Consider the following 19,574-nt stretch of genomic DNA (forward strand, 5'->3'; position numbering starts at 1 on the left):
TCCTTAGGAGTTTCAGGGCTGTGCTTTCAGGGCCTTCTTTCCTAGGGTTGGCTGGGGTGATTGGGCCTGAGACCCCACTTGCCTTCAACCCGGAACAGCCCTGTTTTTAGTTGTTTTGTAATACACATTAGGTTTTCACTTGAGATTTCTTTTTTTTTTTTAACATCTTTATTGGAGTATAATTGCTTTACAATGGTGTGTTAGTTTCTGCTTTATAACAAAGTGAATCAGTTATATATATACATATGTTCCCATATCTCTTCCTTCTTGCGTCTCCCTCCCTCCCACCCTCCCTATCCCACCCCTCTAGGTGGTCACAAAGCACCGAGCTGATCTCCCTGTGCTATGCAGCTGCTTCCCACTATCTATTTTACGTTTGGTAGTGTATATATGTCCATGCCACTCTCTCACTTTGTCACAGCTTACCCTTCCCCCTCCCCATATCCTCAAGTCCATTCTCTAGTAGGTCTGTGTCTTTATTCCTGTCTTACCCCTAGGTTCTTCATGACATTTTTTTTCTTAAATTCCATATATATGTGTTAGCATACGGTATTTGTCTTTCTCTTTCTGACTTACTTCACTCTGTATGACAGACTCTAGGTCATTAAAAATAGCTCAGTTTCATTTCTTTTTATGGCTGAGTAATATTCCATTGTATATATGTGCCACATCTTCTTTATCCTTTCATCTGATGATGGACACTTAGGTTGTTTCCATCTCCTGGCTATTGTAAATAGAGCTGCAATGAACATTTTGGTACATGACTCTTTTTGAATTATGGTTTTCTCAGGGTATATGCCTAGTAGTGGGATTGCTGGGTCATATGGTAGTTCTATTTGTAGTTTTCTAAGGAACCTCCATACTGTTCTCCATAGTGGCTGTACCAATTCACATTCCCACCAGCAGTGCAAGAGTGTTCCCTTTTCCCCACACCCTCTCCAGCATTTATTGTTTCTAGATTTTTTGATGATGGCCATTCTGACTGGTGTGAGATAATATCTCATTGTAGTTTTGATTTGCATTTCCCTAATGATTAATGATGTTGAGCATTCTTTCATGTGTTTGTTGGCAGTCTGTATATCTTCTTTGGAGAAATGTCTGTTTAGGTCTTCTGCCCATTTTTGCATTGGGTTTTTTGTTTTTTTGTTATTGAGCTGCATGAGCTGCTTGTAAATTTTGGAGATTAATCCTTTGTCAGTTGCTCATTTTGCAAATATTTTCTCCCATTCTGAGGGTTGTCTTTTGGTCTTGTTTATGGTTTCCTTTGCTGTGCAAAAGCTTTGCAGTTTCATTAGGTCCCATTTGTTTATTTTTGTTTTTATTTCCATTTCTCTAGTAGCTGGGTCAAAAAGGATCTTGCTGTGATTTATGTCAAAGAGTGTTCTGCCTATGTTTTCCTCTAAGAGTTTGATAGTGTCTGGCCTCACATTTAGGTCTTTAATCCATTTTGAGCTTATTTTTGTGTATGGTGTTAGGGAGTGATCTAATCTCATACTTTTACATGTACCTGTCCAGTTTTCCCAGCACCACTTATTGAAGAGGCTGTCCTTTCTCCACTGTACATTCCTGCCTCCTTTATCAAAAATAAGGTGACCATATGTGCGTGGGTTTATCTCTGGGTTTTCTATCCTGTTCCATTGATCTATATTTCTGTTTTTCTGCCACTACCATACTGGCTTGATTACTGTAGCTTTGTAGTATAGTCTGAAGTCAGGGAGCCTGATTCCTCCAGCTCCGTTTTTCGTTCTCAAGATTGCTTTGGCTATTCAGGGCCTTTTGTGTTTCCATACAAATTGTGAAATTTTTTGTTCTAGTTCTGTGAAAAATGCCAGTGGTAGTTTGATAGGGATTGCATTGAATCTGTAAATTGCTTTGGGTAGTAGAGTCATTTTCACAATGTTGATTCTTCCAATTCAAGAACATGGTATATCTCTCCATCTATTTGTATCATCTTTAATTTCTTTCATCAGTGTCTTATAATTTTCTGCATACAGGTCTTTTGCCTCCTTAGGTAGGTTTATTCCTAGATATTTTATTCTTTTTGTTGCAGTGGTAAATGGGAGTGTTTTCTTGATTTCACTTTCAGATTTTTCATCGTTAGTGTATAGGAATGCCAGAGATTTCTGTGCATTAATTTTGTATCCTGCTACTTTACCAAATTCATTGATTAGCTCTAGTAGTTTTCTGGTAGCATCTTTAGGATTCTCTATGTATAGTATCATGTCATCTGCGAACAGTGACAGCTTTACTTCTTCTTTTCCAATTTGGATTCCTTTTATTTCCTTTTCTTTGAATGGAGGCTCCTTGGCTGAAAAATCGCTGCCCCGGAGGGTCTCTATGGACCTTCCAGTTGTGCAGTGGTGACACTGCATCTTCAAGCCAATTTTTTTTCCAATCAGTGCCCTTGCAGTGTAGGATTTAGAAATAAAATGGTGAATAAACCATTTCCCCACTCCCATCCCTTGCAGGGGCTCACTGTCTCTGTGAGGATAAACTGAGATTACAAGTGTGAAAACCTGCTTGGGTAAACGACTGTTGTTAAGATAATACTAATAATAATGATCATAGTGCAGTCAGGCAGTCAAGATATGCCCACAGGGAAATACAGCCTATAATTCAGCCTACAAGTAGGGATCAGGTAAAAGCAGTTGACTCCCAGGGCCTCCACACAGGGACTCGGAGAATTTCATGGCTTTCCTGGGAACGCGAGTCTGCTCGCCAATGCCTCCACAGAGGCTGCCGAGCCCCCTGATGCCCCGGTGCCCACAGCTCCCGCAGGTGGGGGAGAAGGGCCGCAGTGAGAGGGGCCTCACGGTGATTGGCTGAACTGGAAGTTGTTGCTAGGCTACCAGTCCGAGGCAGACTGGGGCCTCTAGTCCCATCCTCCACTGCAGATTCATCCTGCACAGCCAATTTAATTCGGGCACCCTGTGAACAAGATCCCCAGCAGTTTCACTTGTCAGCTGCCAAGGGCCCATCTTTCTAGGATTTAACACTTAGCAAGAGGCTACGTGAGGGAGGGAAAGAGAAGCCCTGTTTTTACACTCTGGGTCACCTTGAATAGCTTCTTCTCTCTCTGGGCTGCAGTGTCCTCCCTTGATTTCTGGTTTCATTCATTTATTCATTATTCATGCATGCATCTATGTTTATTAAGTGCCTGCCATGTTCCATGCACTATATCAAGTGCTAGGGACAAAGGGATGAATGAGATGGAGACCATCCTTGCCCTCATGAAGGGGGAAATATTACGCACTTAAGCATATAAGTGAGATAAACACATATCTCTTTCCTTCCTCGTCAATGATTTTACTAAGCCCCCCTTTTCCCCTACTAAGTCTGTAGGGTCCCCTAAGTCGACAGGGTAAGGAGTGCTGCTGCCAACCATGCCTAAACTACATTACTCCTCATCCATACCCTTACCACTCCCTGAAACCGGGGTACATCCTCTCATCTCCACAGTGCTTTTACTTTGTTCTCTTGAACCCACAAGTGAGCCTGAGTGCACCTTTTTAAAAAAAATAAATAAATTTATTTATTTATTTTTATTTTTGGCTGCGTTGGGTCTTCGTTGCTGTGCATGGGCTTCTCCCTAGTTGCAGCGAGCGAGGGCTACTCTTTGTTGCGGTGTGTAGGCTTCTCATTGCGGTGGCTTCTCTTGTTGTGGAGCACGGGCTCTAGGCGCACGGGCTTCAGTAGTTGTGGCACGTGGGCTCAGTAGTTGTGGCTCACGGGCTTAGTTACTCCATGGCGTGTGGGATCTTCTGGGACCAGGGCTCAAACCCATGTCCCCTGCATTGGCAGGCAGATTCTCAACCACTGCGCCACCAGGGAAGCCCTGAGTGCACCTTGATAAAGATATGGGGCGGAGATCATTGTCCCCTGTTCAGATGAGAAAGCTGAAAGCCAGAAACATCAAGAAACCCTATCCATGGTCACATGGAGAATTACTGGCATAACCAGTATTGAGCACTTACTATGTGCCGGCTCTTAAAAAACTATCTTCCTCATAACAACCCAGTAAGGTAAGTATTATTATTATTCCCGTTTTATAGGTGGCAAAATTGAGGCTGGAAGAAGTTAGTTGACTTGCCAGTGGTGACCCAGATAGTAAGTGACAAAGCTGGGATTTGAACCAAATCTCCCTGGCTCCAAAGCCTGAGCTTTTTCCAAGAAATGGGTTTGGTCACAGAAAAGAGTCTCTGAGTGGCTGACACTGGAGTGGCTTCCACATGCCCTTCAAAACCTCCCAGTCCCAGGATCTTATTTAATTTCCTGCTGAAGTTCTTGGCACAATAGGCTCGTAAAACCTGGTGAATTGGCCGCATTTATCAATATAGTTAACTCTGTTATCTATCCATCTATCTGTGATGATCTTGCCTTCAAGTTTTTATTGGGTAATTAAGTCAAGTAACTCTTCCCTGTAAGCATCTCCATGGCTTGCTTTGTTGGGCTTGTATTTTCCTTTGTTCACGTACTGAACAAATACCAAGCACCCACCAAGTGTTGTGGGAGGCTTAGTGGGTGTAGGTGAGTGGGGCCCATCCCTCCCCTTGAAGCGTTCCCAGCTTAGAGCAAAGTTTCTGAAGGGTCTTCCATGGGCAAAGTGCAGTGATAGGCCATGGAGAGAGGAGGACCACAAACACCTGCCCTCAGAGAATCTCCTGGGTTTGGGAGACAGACCCGCAATTAGATAATAGAAAGGTGTGAAAGGAGGTGGGAGGGAGCAGAAGTGGATGTGGTTAAGTGTGGGCTGGGGGTGGGAGCAGCCCGCCTTGAGTTCCCACAGTGCTGCTTTTAAATCCCAACTTGCTCTGGCCACTGTGGGACACTGTGTCTCAGAGCCCAGCAGCCTGCAGCTTGGAAGGAGGCCTTTAAACGGGAGAAGGTGCTGGAAAGAACAGTTGCGTAAAGAAACAAGCTAAATTTATCCCTCCTCGTAGACCCCCAGCAATTGCTATGCTTAACACCTGACTTTCTATCAACAGAGACTTGTTTAACCAGAAGGTTAGTTGTTTTTCTCTGAGAAAGAGACAGAGAGAGAGGGGAAGAGAGAGAGAGAGAGAAGAGTTAGAGACTCTGAAGACAGAGATGCACAGAGAGACACCTGAGGAGAAGCAAGGAGAGACAGAGGTAAAGGCATCCTTTGGTACACAGCCCCGGTGAGCAGCAGGGAAGAATACGAAACTGGGCACCTGAGTGGGAGAAATCAGGCAATCTCCTGCCCCCTTCCTCCCTGTCTACCTTGCTAATTTCCAGATAGCACCGTTTTTCAGATGTAAGCATATAGGAGATGTCTGTGTTATCTTGGCCACTGCTTTGTCCCTGTCACCCGCCACCATCCCTATATAGCTGAGAGTTCACTGTAAGTGGATAATATACAAAAGCAATGATTTAAGTAAGTATTATAAGACTAAATATGCATGCCTTTGACCTAACATTCCCACCTCCAGGAATTTATCCTATCGAAAGTAATTAAGGACACAGGCAAAGAATTTAGCAAGAGATTATTCATTGCAGCGTTGTTTAGAAAAGCAAGGAAACTAAATAGCCAATCCCTGTTGGGGACCTGCTCAATAAATAATGGTATAACCTTACAATAGCTGTCCATACTGTTCGTAAATTGGGTTATAAATGGTTACTTATTGATGTCGAAAGACATGATTTATTAGGTGTAAAAAGCAAGTTACAAAATAGTGTATACAGTATGACTTCATATAAGTATTCTTATAAGTAAGAATAAATATAAAATATATAATCTAGGAAGACATATACCGAATGTTAATCTCTAGGTGGAGAGATTCTAAGACATTAAAAAATTTTTCTTTTTGCTTATCTGCGTTTAAAAAAAATTTTTTTTTCCACAATGAACATGTATTTCTTGTGCAGTGAGAACAAATTTCCTTCCAGTGGTCCCAGCAAGCGCCTCCTGCTGGGAGTCCAGGAGTGTACGGGCAAGTTGAATCAGGTGCTCCTGGCTCTGAGGCATTGTGGGAAAGGCCACCAACCCTTGCGAGGCCACTTCAAGCTGCTCATTAAGAATTTCCAAAACAGCGAGTCCCCACCCTATTTCCACTTCCCATCCTGACTGGTCTTGCGGGCAAGAACTCAATGACCCAACACCTTGGTATCAAAATGCTCAGTTGCTTCATAACCTACTGGGGGGTTGGCTGCCACCCTCCCTTGAGGCAAAACAGTTTGTACAAGTTGGTATTTGGTAAAGCTAACCTTGCTAAAACTGCAGGGCCTTCCCAGCTAGCCAGGAGCACCCTCCCCTGTAAGGGAGTGATGACTAAGACGCTGCGTTGATCAGGTCTACTGCCTCTACTACACAGAGGCAGTTGTGATTCTGAATGTTGGAGAGAAAAAGCCGTCACCATGGCAACCCAGGCTCGCTCAGCCTCTGGGATCAGTCCAACACTCAGGGAAAGAAGGTGGAGTCTGGAGTCAGAACAAATACTGCCTGGCTGTCTGACCTCGGGTAGGACACTTAGCTTTTCTCTGCCTCAGCTTCTACATCTATAAAATGATACTAAACTTCCTTATCCTACCTGCTCCCCGATTAATGAGGAATCATCTGCGAATGGTAACATGCAAGAGGAGCAGAGCGTCCTTAGCTGTGGTTTGTCCCCAGATTGCTGTGTGTGACCTTGGGCAAATCATGTAAACCTTCTGTGCTTCAGATGCTCTATTTGTAAACAGGAAAGGAACGTGCACTGTGATGGCTTCTCAGATTTATTGTCAGGTGCCCATGAGAATCCCAGAATCTCAGGGCTGGAAGGAATCTTAGCCCTTACCACCCATGCAGGAATCCCTTTGATAAATTCTCTGACCGAGGTACTTGTTCTGCCTCTGCTTGGTTACCTCCAGTGGCAAAGAGCTCATGACTGCACAACTTCCCAGGTAGCTCTTGCTGCATGACACTAATTGTAAGAAAGTTCTTCTGTATATGATGTTTTACAATTAAATATTTGTTTAAAAAATTAGCAGTTCTTTTCAGAGCTATTTCTGCTCCTGATTTTCCCAGTGGGTTTGCACAAGGTAGAAATTAGCAGCAATTGGCCAGAGGCAGGTACAGTCCCAGCTCTGAAAGCTTTTAGCTTACTGTAACAGAAGGAGTATGGGTTCCAGGGTCACACACTCTAGGTTAAAATCCCACTTTGTACACTCACTGGATGGTTGACCTTGGGCAACTTATATTAGCTCTCAGAACCTTAGTTTCCTGATCAGTAAGATGAGGATAGAAATACCTACCTCACAGTATTACTGTGAGAGCACTTCTTATTAAGCTTACAACTCTAACTTCCCTGGTAGAATTCTGGGGAATGTGGGGGGCAGGTGGGTTACACCTTCCTCTGCCAGACCCTGGACAACGCATCTGCCCTCCAAGCCCCATCTGGCACGTGTAGGCCCTTATGTGCCCAGGCTGTGCTCCTCTCAGAAGGAGACAGAAGGTTCATCTCACCCTCCTGGGAACCCCTGCAGCACAGCCTTGGGTCTGTAATTTAGGGCCTTCTCCCTCTCAGGCCTGTACCGGGGGCCATAAAAGGAAGGTGATGCAATGGCTTCAAGACCAAGTTCACCCCTCCCTGTAATTCCCCTGCCTCAAGGTCAGCAGCCCCACAGACTTCGCCAGCACTAAGCAAGCATCCCAGGGTGTCACTTGGTGAAGGCTTTCAGCCGTATTTAATGGGAATCTCTTATGGGGCCAAAAGCCTCTAAGACTCGAAAGAATGCAGTCTGGTGGTGGACTTCAGGCATGGTGATAGGGAAAGCTATCTGGGGTAGGAAAGTGGTCCTCTGCCCTCAATAGGAAGGAGTCAGGACGCCTGACTAGCTGTGGGCTCTCTGGAGCCAGTGACTTCATTCCTCCATGCCTTACTTTCCTTGTGTGCAGAAGGACAGGTTGATGCCTGAGACCTTCCCTGCATCAGAATTATAGGTTTCCCCATTTGTTGGATGCAGGATGAGATGGTGGAATCACCCTTGACCTCTTTTTGCCACGGAGACCGCTGAGCTCCCACTCCTCTCTGCTTCCTCCACAGATGAGTACCTCCAAGTCCTCAATGTGGTTGTGGCCGAGGTGAAGAAATCCTTCTTGGGGCCCTTGTCCCGGTCCTGTAAGATGGTGCAGATGATGAGGCAGTTTCTGTACCGGGTCCTGCCTGAGGACTCCTACAAGGTCGCCACGGGGAAGCTCCACGTGAACCTCACCCGGTTCACGGATGGAAAGAGTGTTGTGGTTTCAGAATATACGTCCAAGGAAGAGCTCATCGAGGCAAGGGGGCCGGACCTGGGAATAAGGGCGGGGGTGGGGCTAGGGATAAGGGCGGGGCCAGGGAGTTGGGACAGGAAAGGAGAGGCTGGCCCTGCTTCTCTCGACAGGCCTCTGGGATGGTCCACTTGTCTGCCTCACTTCCTTCCTTCTACTTTCTGCCTCCCTAGTTTTTCCCTCCCTTCACCCTCCTGGCATCTATCTTTCTGTGTCAGGCATGCTGTTAGACAAGATGGACACAGAGAAGCCAAAAACTAATCAGACTTGCTCACCATCCTACACTTCAGCACTCAGGGTCTGCCTCCTTTTGCCTCTGTCTTGCCCTCTGCTCTAATCCTGCAGCTTCTCAGAGGCCCGTTGGTATTACCAACAGAGGTCCCATGGCTCCTCTAGGGCCTGGACTTCAGTGTTTCCCCACTAAATTACTCCCAGTTTGTGGGAACAGCTTCCCTCCGGCCCCTCTCTTCCACTGGTCCTTGATAAAAAGGACTGTTTTATCACTAAACGGGTTAACACTTAGGAAAGGGGATTCTGACAGTGCATTGTTCTAAGCTCATTAATATACATTTTAGTTATGACTTATTATTGCTGGAGAGTGCTGTGGATATGTCCAATTTTCTTTCAGGGCAAGAATTGAGCTGCATGACCCTCCACCCATATTTCCAATCCCCTCCCCTGCTCTGAACACAAGACCCTCGCCACCCATCCTCACATCCCCACACTGGCATGGCCTTGACCCTGGGGGTTGGGGATGAATAGGCAGGGGCATGGATACCTCCTCCAGCTACCTCATGTCCTCTGGGTTTATTAGCACCCAGCTCTTCAAGACTTTTCTCTCCCCAGCCCTCTCCCACCACCTCCCACTCTTACCCATGCCAACCAGAGCAAATCACACAAAGCAGGCCTCTGTGTCTGCACCTGCTGCGCCTCCTGCCTTGTGCCGGATGCCCTTCCCTCCTTCCCACCCCACTTCATCTGCTTGGTGAGACTCCAGTCACTCCTGCCAGGGAACTTTCCTTCATCACCTGCCTGCCTTGCAACCCCTGGGTTGGGTGCTTCTTTGGGACCACGATGCCCATGCTCACCTCCATCACAGCACCTGTCACCCCATGTACTGTCACCTAATTGCTTGCTCCCCCTCTGAGCATTCCCAAGGGTGGGCATCTCACCCTCCTTTGATTCCAGACCCAGGCCAGACACACATTAATGGATTTTGAATCCCATCGGATTCATGGAAATTTGGTGCTGGAAGGAAACTTGCAGATCATTGAGGCCACTCTCTCCCTTTAAAACTGAGACATCGGGCCCAGCCTGACCAAGTAGGTTACCAAGGATCCAGCCAGGAGCTGAACTTGGGGCTCCACTTCCCAAGGCAGTGACTCCACCTTGGGTTTAAGAAGGGCCAGGCTGATGGTGGCCCAGATGCCTGCAGGTGATCCCTCCCCACCCAGCCCCCAGCCCTTGGGCATCTCAACCCTGTCCTCTCCCCCACAGGCCCTGTACTGCAGCTGCTTTGTCCCTGTGTACTGTGGCCTCATTCCTCCAACTTACCGCGGAGTGGTAAGTACCTCAGTGTGGGAGGGGGGGGATGAGGTGGGATCCAGGGGTGCCTCAGGGCCCCTGTGACCCACATTTGGGAGGAATTCAGTGGGAAGACCAAGAATTGAAAAGGTCCTTGTGGTTTCCTACTCAGAATTCCCAGTGTAGATAGATTTCTGGGGCTTTAAGAAGAACTTCTGCCCCTAAGTTGGGCTTCTCTCTGGACCCACCAACACATTAGTGAACCCAGCAGGTCAAGGCTCCACAGGTTTGCCAGATTTCCCCAGTAGGACAATCCAGTAGGTCTGAGACTCTGTACCTCTAATCAACTTCAGCTGATGCCAGTGCTCCTGGTCCTCGGACGACACTCTGAGTAGGAAGATTTAACCCATGCCCTCTCCTCATTTTATGTATAAAGAAAATGAGATCCAGAGATTAGGAATCAGCTAGTAGATGGACCCCTGTATTGCATGTCATTCATTTCATTCACAGGCACCCAGAGAGTTAGAGCCTCAGTATCTGTGATCCTTTGTTCACAGCTGAGGAAACAGAAGCCCCAAGAGGGGAAGGGACTTGAGGGTGGACACAGGGTGGTCAGGGGTGCTCTGGAGGGTGTTAAGGGTGTCTGACCTCAACAGAGGGAGGCAGCTTGGACCCAGGGCAGTCTGGAGGAGCGATATTTCACAACCTGCTCAGACCCACCACATGTGCACTTTCTCAAAAGGCCCTGTGGATGAGCTCCTTTCCCCGGCCCTGCCCTCAGCTGTTGAGGGACTCCACGAGGGGTAATGTGACAGGGAAGCATTCATTCCTGCTTCATCCAGAGTATGGATGTCCCCCGGACTTCGGCGTCAAAGCTTCTCCCAAGGGACCCATTTCTTTGCTCTCCCTGAGCGGGGGAGAGGACCTATGACCCCAGATGAGCATGTCTCACTCTGTCTCCCCTCTCCGCCTGCAGCGGTACATCGACGGGGGCTTCTCGGACATGCAGCCCTGCTCCTTCTGGACGGACTCCATCACCATCTCCACCTTCAGTGGTCAGCAGGACATCTGCCCGCGGGACTGCCCCGCCATCTTCTGTGACTTCCGCATGTTCAACTGCTCTTTCCAGTTCTCCCTGGAGAACATCGCCAGGATGACCCATGCCCTGTTCCCTCCAGACCTGGTGGTAAGAGACAGGAGGGACCTGGTGGGTGGGCAAGGAGAGCCGGAAAGGGCGATGGGGTCTGGAGTGGGGTGGGGGAGCCAATAAGGCCCACTCAGTCCATCTCAAATGATCCCTTAAACTTCCTCCTAAAGCTGTATCCCGGCCTTGCTGCCAGCTGGGTATGTGACCTTGAACAAGGGCTCTAAGTGCTCCCAGCCTCAATTTTCTCCCCTGTAAAATGAGGTGATCTCAGAACCACTGATAACAATGTTGGCTGAACTCTCCCATTTTGACATGCAATGTGGGTTCAGCAAATTATGGCCCAGGGGCCAAATCCAGCATATGACTTGTTTTTATACAGCCTGTGAGCTAAGAATGGACTTTCTATTTTTAAAGCATTGTTTAAAAAAAAAAAAAAAACAAGAAGAAGTGACAGAGACTATATGTGGCCTACAAAGCCCCAAATATTTACTGTTTGGCCTTTTACAGAAAAGGCATTGTGGGCAATATCTGGTGTAATCCTCCAGCATCCTCTGTGATAGATACTGTTATTATACCCATTTTACAAGTGAAGAAACTGAGGCTGTGAGAGGTTACATTCACACAGCCACCCAGCCAATAAGTGGCAGCCCTGGGATTTGAACCCAGTCTCCAAATGCTGCTCTTTATACTGTCCAAATGCACCTTCTCTGGTTCTACTATAAACATCGCACCCTCTCCGGCCCAGGGGAAGCTGGTGATCAGCTGTTCTTAGCAGGTGGTGAAGGCTGGGCACATTTTGAAAAGCTCATGATATAAAGCTTAAGAGCAATGAAAGCAGCTGCTTTGGGAGAGGGGACTATGGGTCTCTCTGTTGCTACAGCTTTAGTTATTTTCCTGGTGCCCCACCTTGCAGATCCTGCACAATTATTACTACAGAGGGTACGAAGATGCTGTTTCGTACTTGAGGCGGCTGAGTAAGTACCGTGTGGTGCCCCGAGGAAGAGGAGGAAAGTGGGGCAAAGGGAAGTATAAGGGCTGGATAGAGGAGCATTTCCCCCCAATTTGTGAACTGGAGGCGCTCTTCACCCAGGAGAGCTGGAAATGGGCACAGGGACCTGACAGCCTTCATTGTCCAGATGATTCTGTGGCCAGAAATTAGGACCACTGTTTAAAAGGGGCTTTAGGTTAACTGATGGGACTTTAGGTTAACTGTCTAGGGCTTTTGTACAAATGTGTTTCTGAATTTAAAAACTATGCTTAGGAAATACATAGCTCATATCTCCCTGGAGCATTCCATTCTCATATCATTACATTTTCTTGCATTTTATTCTCTTTCCAATGAAACAGTATTGTTAATGTAGAACTAGATGTGACTAGTTTATGTTTGTGTGAGACTTTGGAGTGACATATTGATCAACAAATGAGAGAGAAGAGCCCTTGCCTTAAGTTGGTTTGGAAAGCATGGTCCCACCCCTGTGTATCCTCTGTGCATTGTCTGGGTGGAAGGAAGATTCCAATGGCAGGCACTACACACGCTAACTCCATGAAGGCCATGCAAACATCTTTGTTAAAAGGAAAGAAAAAATGCTTTTCTATATTTAGAATTAATTCCATAGAGCATATTTCCAGAAAAAAAGGATTTCTGGATCAAAGGGTGTTTACCTAATGTTATATCATAAATTTTTTTTTCCATGTTGCCATATGGTCTTTGTAACTGGCTTTTTGGCACCTGTATAATATTCCATCACAGTTGTACAGAATACTTTGATCATTCTTTGAGTTTCCAAATGTTCACTATTATAAACAATGCTGTGGTGAACTTTTTGTATATGTAGTTTAAAAAATATATTTAAGGAGTGAGATTAAGGGGTTGAATGAGGTTTTTCTTGTAGGATATGTGCACTTTTTTTTCCTTCAAAATTGCTTCCTGCTGGGACTTCCCTGGCAGTCAAGCAATTAAGACTCCGTGCTTCCACTGCAGGGGGTGCAGGTTCAATCCCTGGTTGAGGAACTAAGATCCTGCATGCTGCATGGTGCAGCCAAAAAATTGCTTCCTGCTTTCCTAAGCTCTGCTGTCCTAACTCTTTACTTTCTCCTGGGTCCATTCTCCCGACTAGTGGGGTAGGGAGCAGGAACACAGGATGGAGAGAATGTGGGCTCTGGAGGCAAGTAGCCCTGGGCCAGGATCCCCATCCCCCAAGCTCTGTGAGCTCCAGGAAATCACTCTCCCTCTCTGAGTCTTAGTTCCAAATCTGTAAAAAGGGTTTTTTTTTTATTATTATTATTATTTTAATTTATTTATTTATTTATTTTGGCTGCATTGGGTCTTTGTTGCTGCGCACGGGCTTTCTCTGGTTGTGGCGAGCGGGGGCTACTCTTCGTTGCGGTGCGCGGGCTTCTCGTTGCGGTGGCTTCTCTTGTTGAAGAGCACAGGCTCTAGTCGCACAGGCTTCAGTAGTTGCAGCACGTGGGCTCAGTAGTTGTGGCTCGCGGGCTCTAGAGCGCAGGCTCAGTAGTTGCGGCGCACAGGCTTAGTTGCTCCGCGGCATGTGGGATCTTCCCGGACCAGGGCTTGAACCCGTGTCCCCTGCATTGGCAGGCAGATTCTTAACCACTGCGCCACCAGGGAAGCCCTGTAAAAGGGGTTTAGATCCTGGTTTTTGACCACCAACTATGTGACCTTGAGCAAGTAATTCATCTCCTGGGGCCTGTTTTCTCATCTGTACAAGGAGGCTGATGGTGGAACCTACCTCTGAGTTTTATTCCTAGCCACAGTCAATCCAGTCCACTGCCCCCTCTGACCTCTCTGCAGACAGACTCCTCCTAACCCTGACTGTCCTCTGACAACTGCCCCATCTTCCACATTTTCACAGGTGACAGCTATGAAGCCGAGCCCCCAGTGTCCAAAAGGTTGTCCAAACTGTACAACCTGAGGGTGGTGGTGGTGGTGGAGATGAAGTCTCACCTACAGAGCTTAGGAAATAGGAGGGTCTGGCTAGGGCCTGTGGTCCTTTCTGCCCCAGGTGGGGAGCCCCTCCATTCTTTCCTCAGTGATGGTGTATATCGAGGGCTTGAGGTTTGGGGAGCCCCTGATTTGGTTCTTGGATCTCAGAGCAGATACCAATTCCCTGCCCCAGGAAATCCCGCTACACCTCAGACTGCATCCTGACTACCTGGCTGCCTCCATACCTGTCTCTCGCCTAGAACTTTTCCTTTCTCTTCCTCTCAGGGCAAGCCCTGGTAAGACTTACAAAGTGGGTTGTTAAGCATCTCTAGTCTCCCCCATTTCTCAGTAGCTCCTTACCCTCTCATCCTCCCCGCTTCCACGCTTAGCTGGTGTGGACATTTTCACAGGTATGAACAGCAGTCTTAAACCCAAGGATGAAATTCTAATAGTAGCATTGCAGGCATCCACTCCTGAATTGGGGCAGTATATGGAGGATGGCAGGTTTTTCCCAATGGCCCTGGAATCACTCCAAGTAGGAACAGACACAACTCATAAGGGAGAAAAAAACTTGTGCTGGCTGCCAGCTGTTTTTGCTTCCTCTTCCAATTTGCAAATGTGTGCATGGCTTTCTCAGTGCAAGTTTCAGCTCCAGCACCTAAATCCTCTTGGGTTTGGTGGGCCTGGAGTTTTCTCCCGGCACCAGATGCAAGCAGGAAATACTGACATAGCCTGAGAAATCCCCACCTACCATCTGGGAAGAGAAAACGGAAGTCTGCTCCAGCCTCCTGCCTGGTTTCTGAAAGGGGGTCAGCTCAGGTAGAAAGCCACACCTGCAAGGTGTCACCCTGAACTCCTCAGCTCACATCCTGGCATCCTCTTTCTCCTCCCTCCTAAGGGTTCACATCTACCTAATTATTCCTGCCACCAGGTGAGCCTCCCTCTCCACCCTTGGCCTCCCCTGACAGCAGACACTGCTTGCTGGCATCCTTGAAAATCCACATTCCCCACACAGACACATGTACATGGTGAGGTCGGAGCTCAGAGGATGCCAGGTCTGAAATATCCATCCCATATCCAGCCATGCCCGGCCAAACTGACCTTCCTCCCTCCCTTCCTCCCACTCACAATTGGGTGAGTTTTGACACAGACACAGACACACAGACACAGACACACACACTTGTGAAACCAGCACCACAATCAAGATAGGGAACAATCCATCATGGCTGAAGTTTCCTCATGCCCCTTTGGGATCCCTCCCACCTTCCCTCATCCCACCATCCCCAAGCAAACCCTGATGTCTTTCTGTCATTATAGATTAATTTGCATTTTTAGAGTTTTTGATAGATGAAGGGTCTTTGATGCCGCCTGTAAGCCCTTGCATGGTCTGGCCCCTGTGGTCTCCTCAGCCCCATGTCCCATCACAAGTATGCCCACCCCTGTTCCACCTACACTGACCTCACAGGGCCTTGACTTCCTGCTGCTCCCCCGAACCTGTGACCCTTGTGTGTGCTGTTCGCTCTGCCTGGAATGCTCCTCCTCGTCCCACTCTGACCACCCCCTGGACCCCTCCCCTGTCACGTCTCAGCTCAAACGTCACTCCCTCTGGGAAGCCCTCCCTGCTCCCGTCTCTCCTAGTACCACATTCTTCACTTCCTAGCACTTGTCTTGGTTAAAACTTGAGGTTATTGGCATGGTTAGTGCCTGCCCCCAGGCTAGACTGTAAGCTGCAAGAGGCCTATTTTTGTCTCCTTCAACTCCTCAGTGCCTGGTATAATGCCTGGCACATATTAGATGCTCAATAACTATCCATTGAATAAGTGGATCAAAACACAATCAGAGGGCTTCCCTGGTGGTGCAGTGGTTGAGAGTCTGCCTGCCGATGCAGGGGACACGGGTTCGTGCACCGGTCCGGGAAGATCCCACATGCCACGGAGCGGCTGGGCCTGTGAGCCATGGCCGCTGAGCCTGCGCGTCCAGAGCCTGTGTTCCGCAACGGGAGAGGCCACAACAGTGAGAGGCCCGCGTACCGCAAAAAAACAAAAAAAAACCCACAATCGGATATTCAATATAAATTCAAGTAAGCAAAGAAAGGCCATTGAAGAGCACTAATCCAGGAGTTCCCTGGTGGCCTAGTGGTTAGAATTCTAGGCTTTCGCTGCTGGGCTTCAATCCCTCATCGGGGAACTGAGATCCTGCAAGTTGTGCAACGCAGCAAAAACAGAACAAAAACAATGAAAAGCACTAATCTTGTTTATGAGAATAATTTGGGAAGCCATTTTTTGCAAATACTATGCTGATGCCAGGGGTTAGTAATGCCACCTGTGACCCCATGCTGTTGTTTTACCTAGATGGTGCTTACTTTAATTCTCCTTCCAAGAGAGTGATTTTCCCCTGGGTAGAAGTGTACTGCCAGATAGAACTTGCCCTTAGCAATGAGTGCCCTGAACACTGTCAACCAAGCCTCCAAACAGAGCGGGCCAGTCCAGAAGAATCCAGACAACTTCACACACAATGGGCTCCCAAAGGGGAAAGAAAAGGTGGCCGTAGTCCACCTCTGTCCCCACCTGTGCAGACACCTGAATCCACATGCGAGTGGCCTGTGGAGTCACCTGTTTCACCACCTGCATCGCCACTGGCCTCATCACCATCACATTCTCCAACTGACTTGCCGCCTCTATCACTCCCAGCTGTGCACTTCCTCCCCAGCTCAACACCTGGGCTGTCACCCGTATCACCATCACAGCAGGTACAACTGATTGGATCACCACCCAGATCCCCACCCCCCCAGTCATCAATGTCATCCAGGACATCCCTGGGGCCTTCCGCTGTGAGGACATCTCCAACATTGCCCCAGTGTTCTTCTTCAGCATCACCTGCACAGCCACCTGTGGAGGAACTGGGCCCAGAACAGCCCCAAGGTATGGACCCTTCTGGCTTCTCACAGCTTCGTCATGTCTGGAGCCTGTTGGCAAGTGTGTAACGACATGGTTGCTGATAGCAGTTGCTTTAGAGGGGTGCATTGGTGAAGTTGGCCCGTAACTTTAGCGGCTCTACTTGCTATGAGGACAGACCACCACGAGAGGGCAGTGTACTTGACATTTGGTTTTTTTCTTCTTTAGTCCAGTGATTCTCAAAGTGTGCTCCCCAACTAGCAGCAATAGCACCACCTGAGAACTTGTTAGAAACGAAAATTCTCAGGCTCTACCACATACCTACTAAATCACAAATTCTAGGGGTGGGACCCAGCTGTCTGCAGTTTTTACAAGCCCTCCACATTTGAGAGCGGCTGTTCTAGTAGATTTTTTATTGTGAAAGCTGCTGTGCCAGGGCAATGTTACTCAAGAAGGGGTCTGTGGACCAGTGCCAGTCCCTGAATTATTTGTTATTAGTTCACAATTAAATGAGTACAGAAAGTGAGAGCAAGCATTTAGAAATGTTTATAGCAATACAGTAGAGCTATGACATCCAAGAGCTTGGTCATTTTCCTACTAATTCATTTATATTGTATTTCACAAAAGCGCTAGTCCATTATGGATTGTAAATAGTATTTTAAAAAACTGGTTCTTTACTACAGGTGAAGCACCCCTCTGGGGGCTGCAAAGATGAACAGCTCTTAATTCCTCACTCTCAGGAAATCTCCCCTCCAACGGAGGGAATGGCATGGATACCAACCTCAAAAACGCAAAAGGAATTCTTAAGTACTATATAACTAACAAAAACAGTGTTGAGGTTATTAATAGAGAATGAGATCACATCTCTCTGGGGAGATAAGAAAGGCTTCTTGGAGGTGACAGGTGATTTGAAATGGGCAAGATTTTGACAATTGTGGTTTGTGGGATTGGACAGAGTAGAAAGAACATTTCAGATTTTGTTTATTCCATAGGCTCAGGTGCAGAGAAGGAAAGTGCAAGGTACATTCAGGATGAAGAAGATACCTGTTTGGCCATTGTGGGTGGTCTGGGTGGGGACCAAGGGAGAGGGGCCCAAATGATGGACCGAAGCCAGGTTGTAGGGTCCTCATGGTTCACCAGCCAAGCTTCCATAGTTATTACGATAAACAGTAGCAGAGATTAGCAAGGTTTCCTTCTTTGTGGATCTGCCCTGAGTCAGGGGTGACCCCCCTTTCTCTGGAATAGGTTCATTTTGTCTTTTTTTTTTTCTTTTCTTTTCTTTCTTTCTTTTTTTTTTGAATAGGTCCACTTTGATTCTTTTAACAATGAGACAAAAATATCAGAACATTAAGAGTCAGAAAATTGTTCAAAGTCTTTCACCTGCTGTCTTCTTCCCTGTTACATGAAATGCATTTATTTTATATTATCGCACCTGTGCTTAAAGGCAGCCATCTTCAGGGGCCTGAGAACTCCTGGACCCAGAGCTGGCGTTCCTCACTCATATTGGGGTGGACAGAGGGTATGGATAGCCCAGTGGTTCACGACTGCGGGCCATATTACCCCCCAGGAGACATTTGGCAACATCTGGAGACATTTTTGGTTGTCACCAAGTGGGTAACGTCTAGTTGGGAGAGGCCAGGGATGCTGCTAAACATCCTGCAATGCTCAACCCCTATAACAAAGAATTGCCTGGCCCTTAGCGCCGGTAGTGCTGAGGCTGAGGCATCCTGTTGGAGCCTCCAGCTGGTCTCAGCAGTGACACCCTAGGCCACCTGTAGGAATTGGGCAGAGTGGAGCCCCAGGGGTTCATGTTAGCAGTCGTTTGGCAGTGGCCATGTTGTTGTTGGGGGCGGGAGGTGCTGCAAAAAGTCCCAGGAAAATCCATAAACAAAGGAGCCACAAATAGATTTGGGAGAGTGAGGGATATCCAGCAGGTCCCCAAATGAAAGAAGTTCAGAAGAGGAATTTATTAATTTATTCTATATTATTTTTATTTGCATGTATTACATAATTACATATTAATATTCATGTGTTATATATCCCCCTACTCATCAGAAACCTGCAAAGAGCTTACTTAAGGGAATTCCCTGGTGGTTAGCATGCAAGCTTTCACTGCCGTGGGCCCAGGTTCAATCCCTGGTTGGGGAACTAAGATCCCGCAAGCCAAAGAAAAGGGATCTTACTTAAGAACAATGGTCATGAAACTATTTGTATTTCCTATTCCAGCAAAAAAGACAAAAGCATTACATAAAGCAGATGCTAGAAGGTTTAGACCCCTGTGGGGGATTTTCTTGAAAACTTTCCCTGACACAACTGGCTGCTTTTTATGAGGGAATTGCTGATAATATTATATCAAGGGTTAGCTTCAGACCTTCTGCAGATGCCACTGCCCTGGATCTCAGTCAAATCCAACAACATGATTCTGGTCCCAAATACGAGAATTTGAGAGTAAAAGTTCTTTACTGTTTCTGAACATTTCACTTACTTCCTATTGTTATTTCAAAAATGACTATGTACTCCTCCCCAACCACATCTCACTCATGTCTCCTGTATTTTCTTTTTTGGCTGTAGCTCCCTTTGCTTCTTCAAATTCCAAAAGCACTGTGCCTCTGGCTAATGTGAAGGAAACCATGAGCAAGCCTTCTGCAATGTAAGTGTCTCCTCAATTGGGAACATGTTCTTTCCTTTGGTCAGGGGAGAGGGCCCAGCTAAGTGATATTTTCCATCTCTTTAGCTGCCCAAGGAGCACTGGGTTCCTTTTCTGGATGTGATTTCAGTCCATCCCCTTACCGTTTG

The 19,574-nt window shown here is 47.2% G+C and overlaps 1 protein-coding gene across 2 annotated transcripts in view; it reads left to right on the forward strand.

Annotated features, from left to right (window-relative positions):
• PNPLA1 (patatin like domain 1, omega-hydroxyceramide transacylase) overlaps positions 1–19,574 on the forward strand; it is a gene marked incomplete at both ends in the record, with an annotated part of 42,062 nt that overhangs the window by 16,988 nt on the left and 5,500 nt on the right. The window contains 6 exons of one of the 2 annotated variants that reach the window (XM_081247036.1): positions 8,043–8,275; positions 9,767–9,832; positions 10,770–10,979; positions 11,854–11,914; positions 16,236–16,805; positions 19,350–19,428. In XM_081247036.1, the coding sequence (XP_081103162.1) occupies positions 8,043–8,275; positions 9,767–9,832; positions 10,770–10,979; positions 11,854–11,914; positions 16,236–16,805; positions 19,350–19,428 (1,219 nt within the window). The remainder of the gene's footprint in view (positions 1–8,042; positions 8,276–9,766; positions 9,833–10,769; positions 10,980–11,853; positions 11,915–16,235; positions 16,806–19,349; positions 19,429–19,574) is intronic. The other variant, XM_081247037.1, reaches the window with a different exon arrangement.

This window comes from Mesoplodon bidens (assembly GCF_964165515.1).
Source record: "Mesoplodon bidens genome assembly, chromosome: 10".
NCBI classification, from domain to species: Eukaryota; Metazoa; Chordata; class Mammalia; order Artiodactyla; family Ziphiidae; genus Mesoplodon; species Mesoplodon bidens.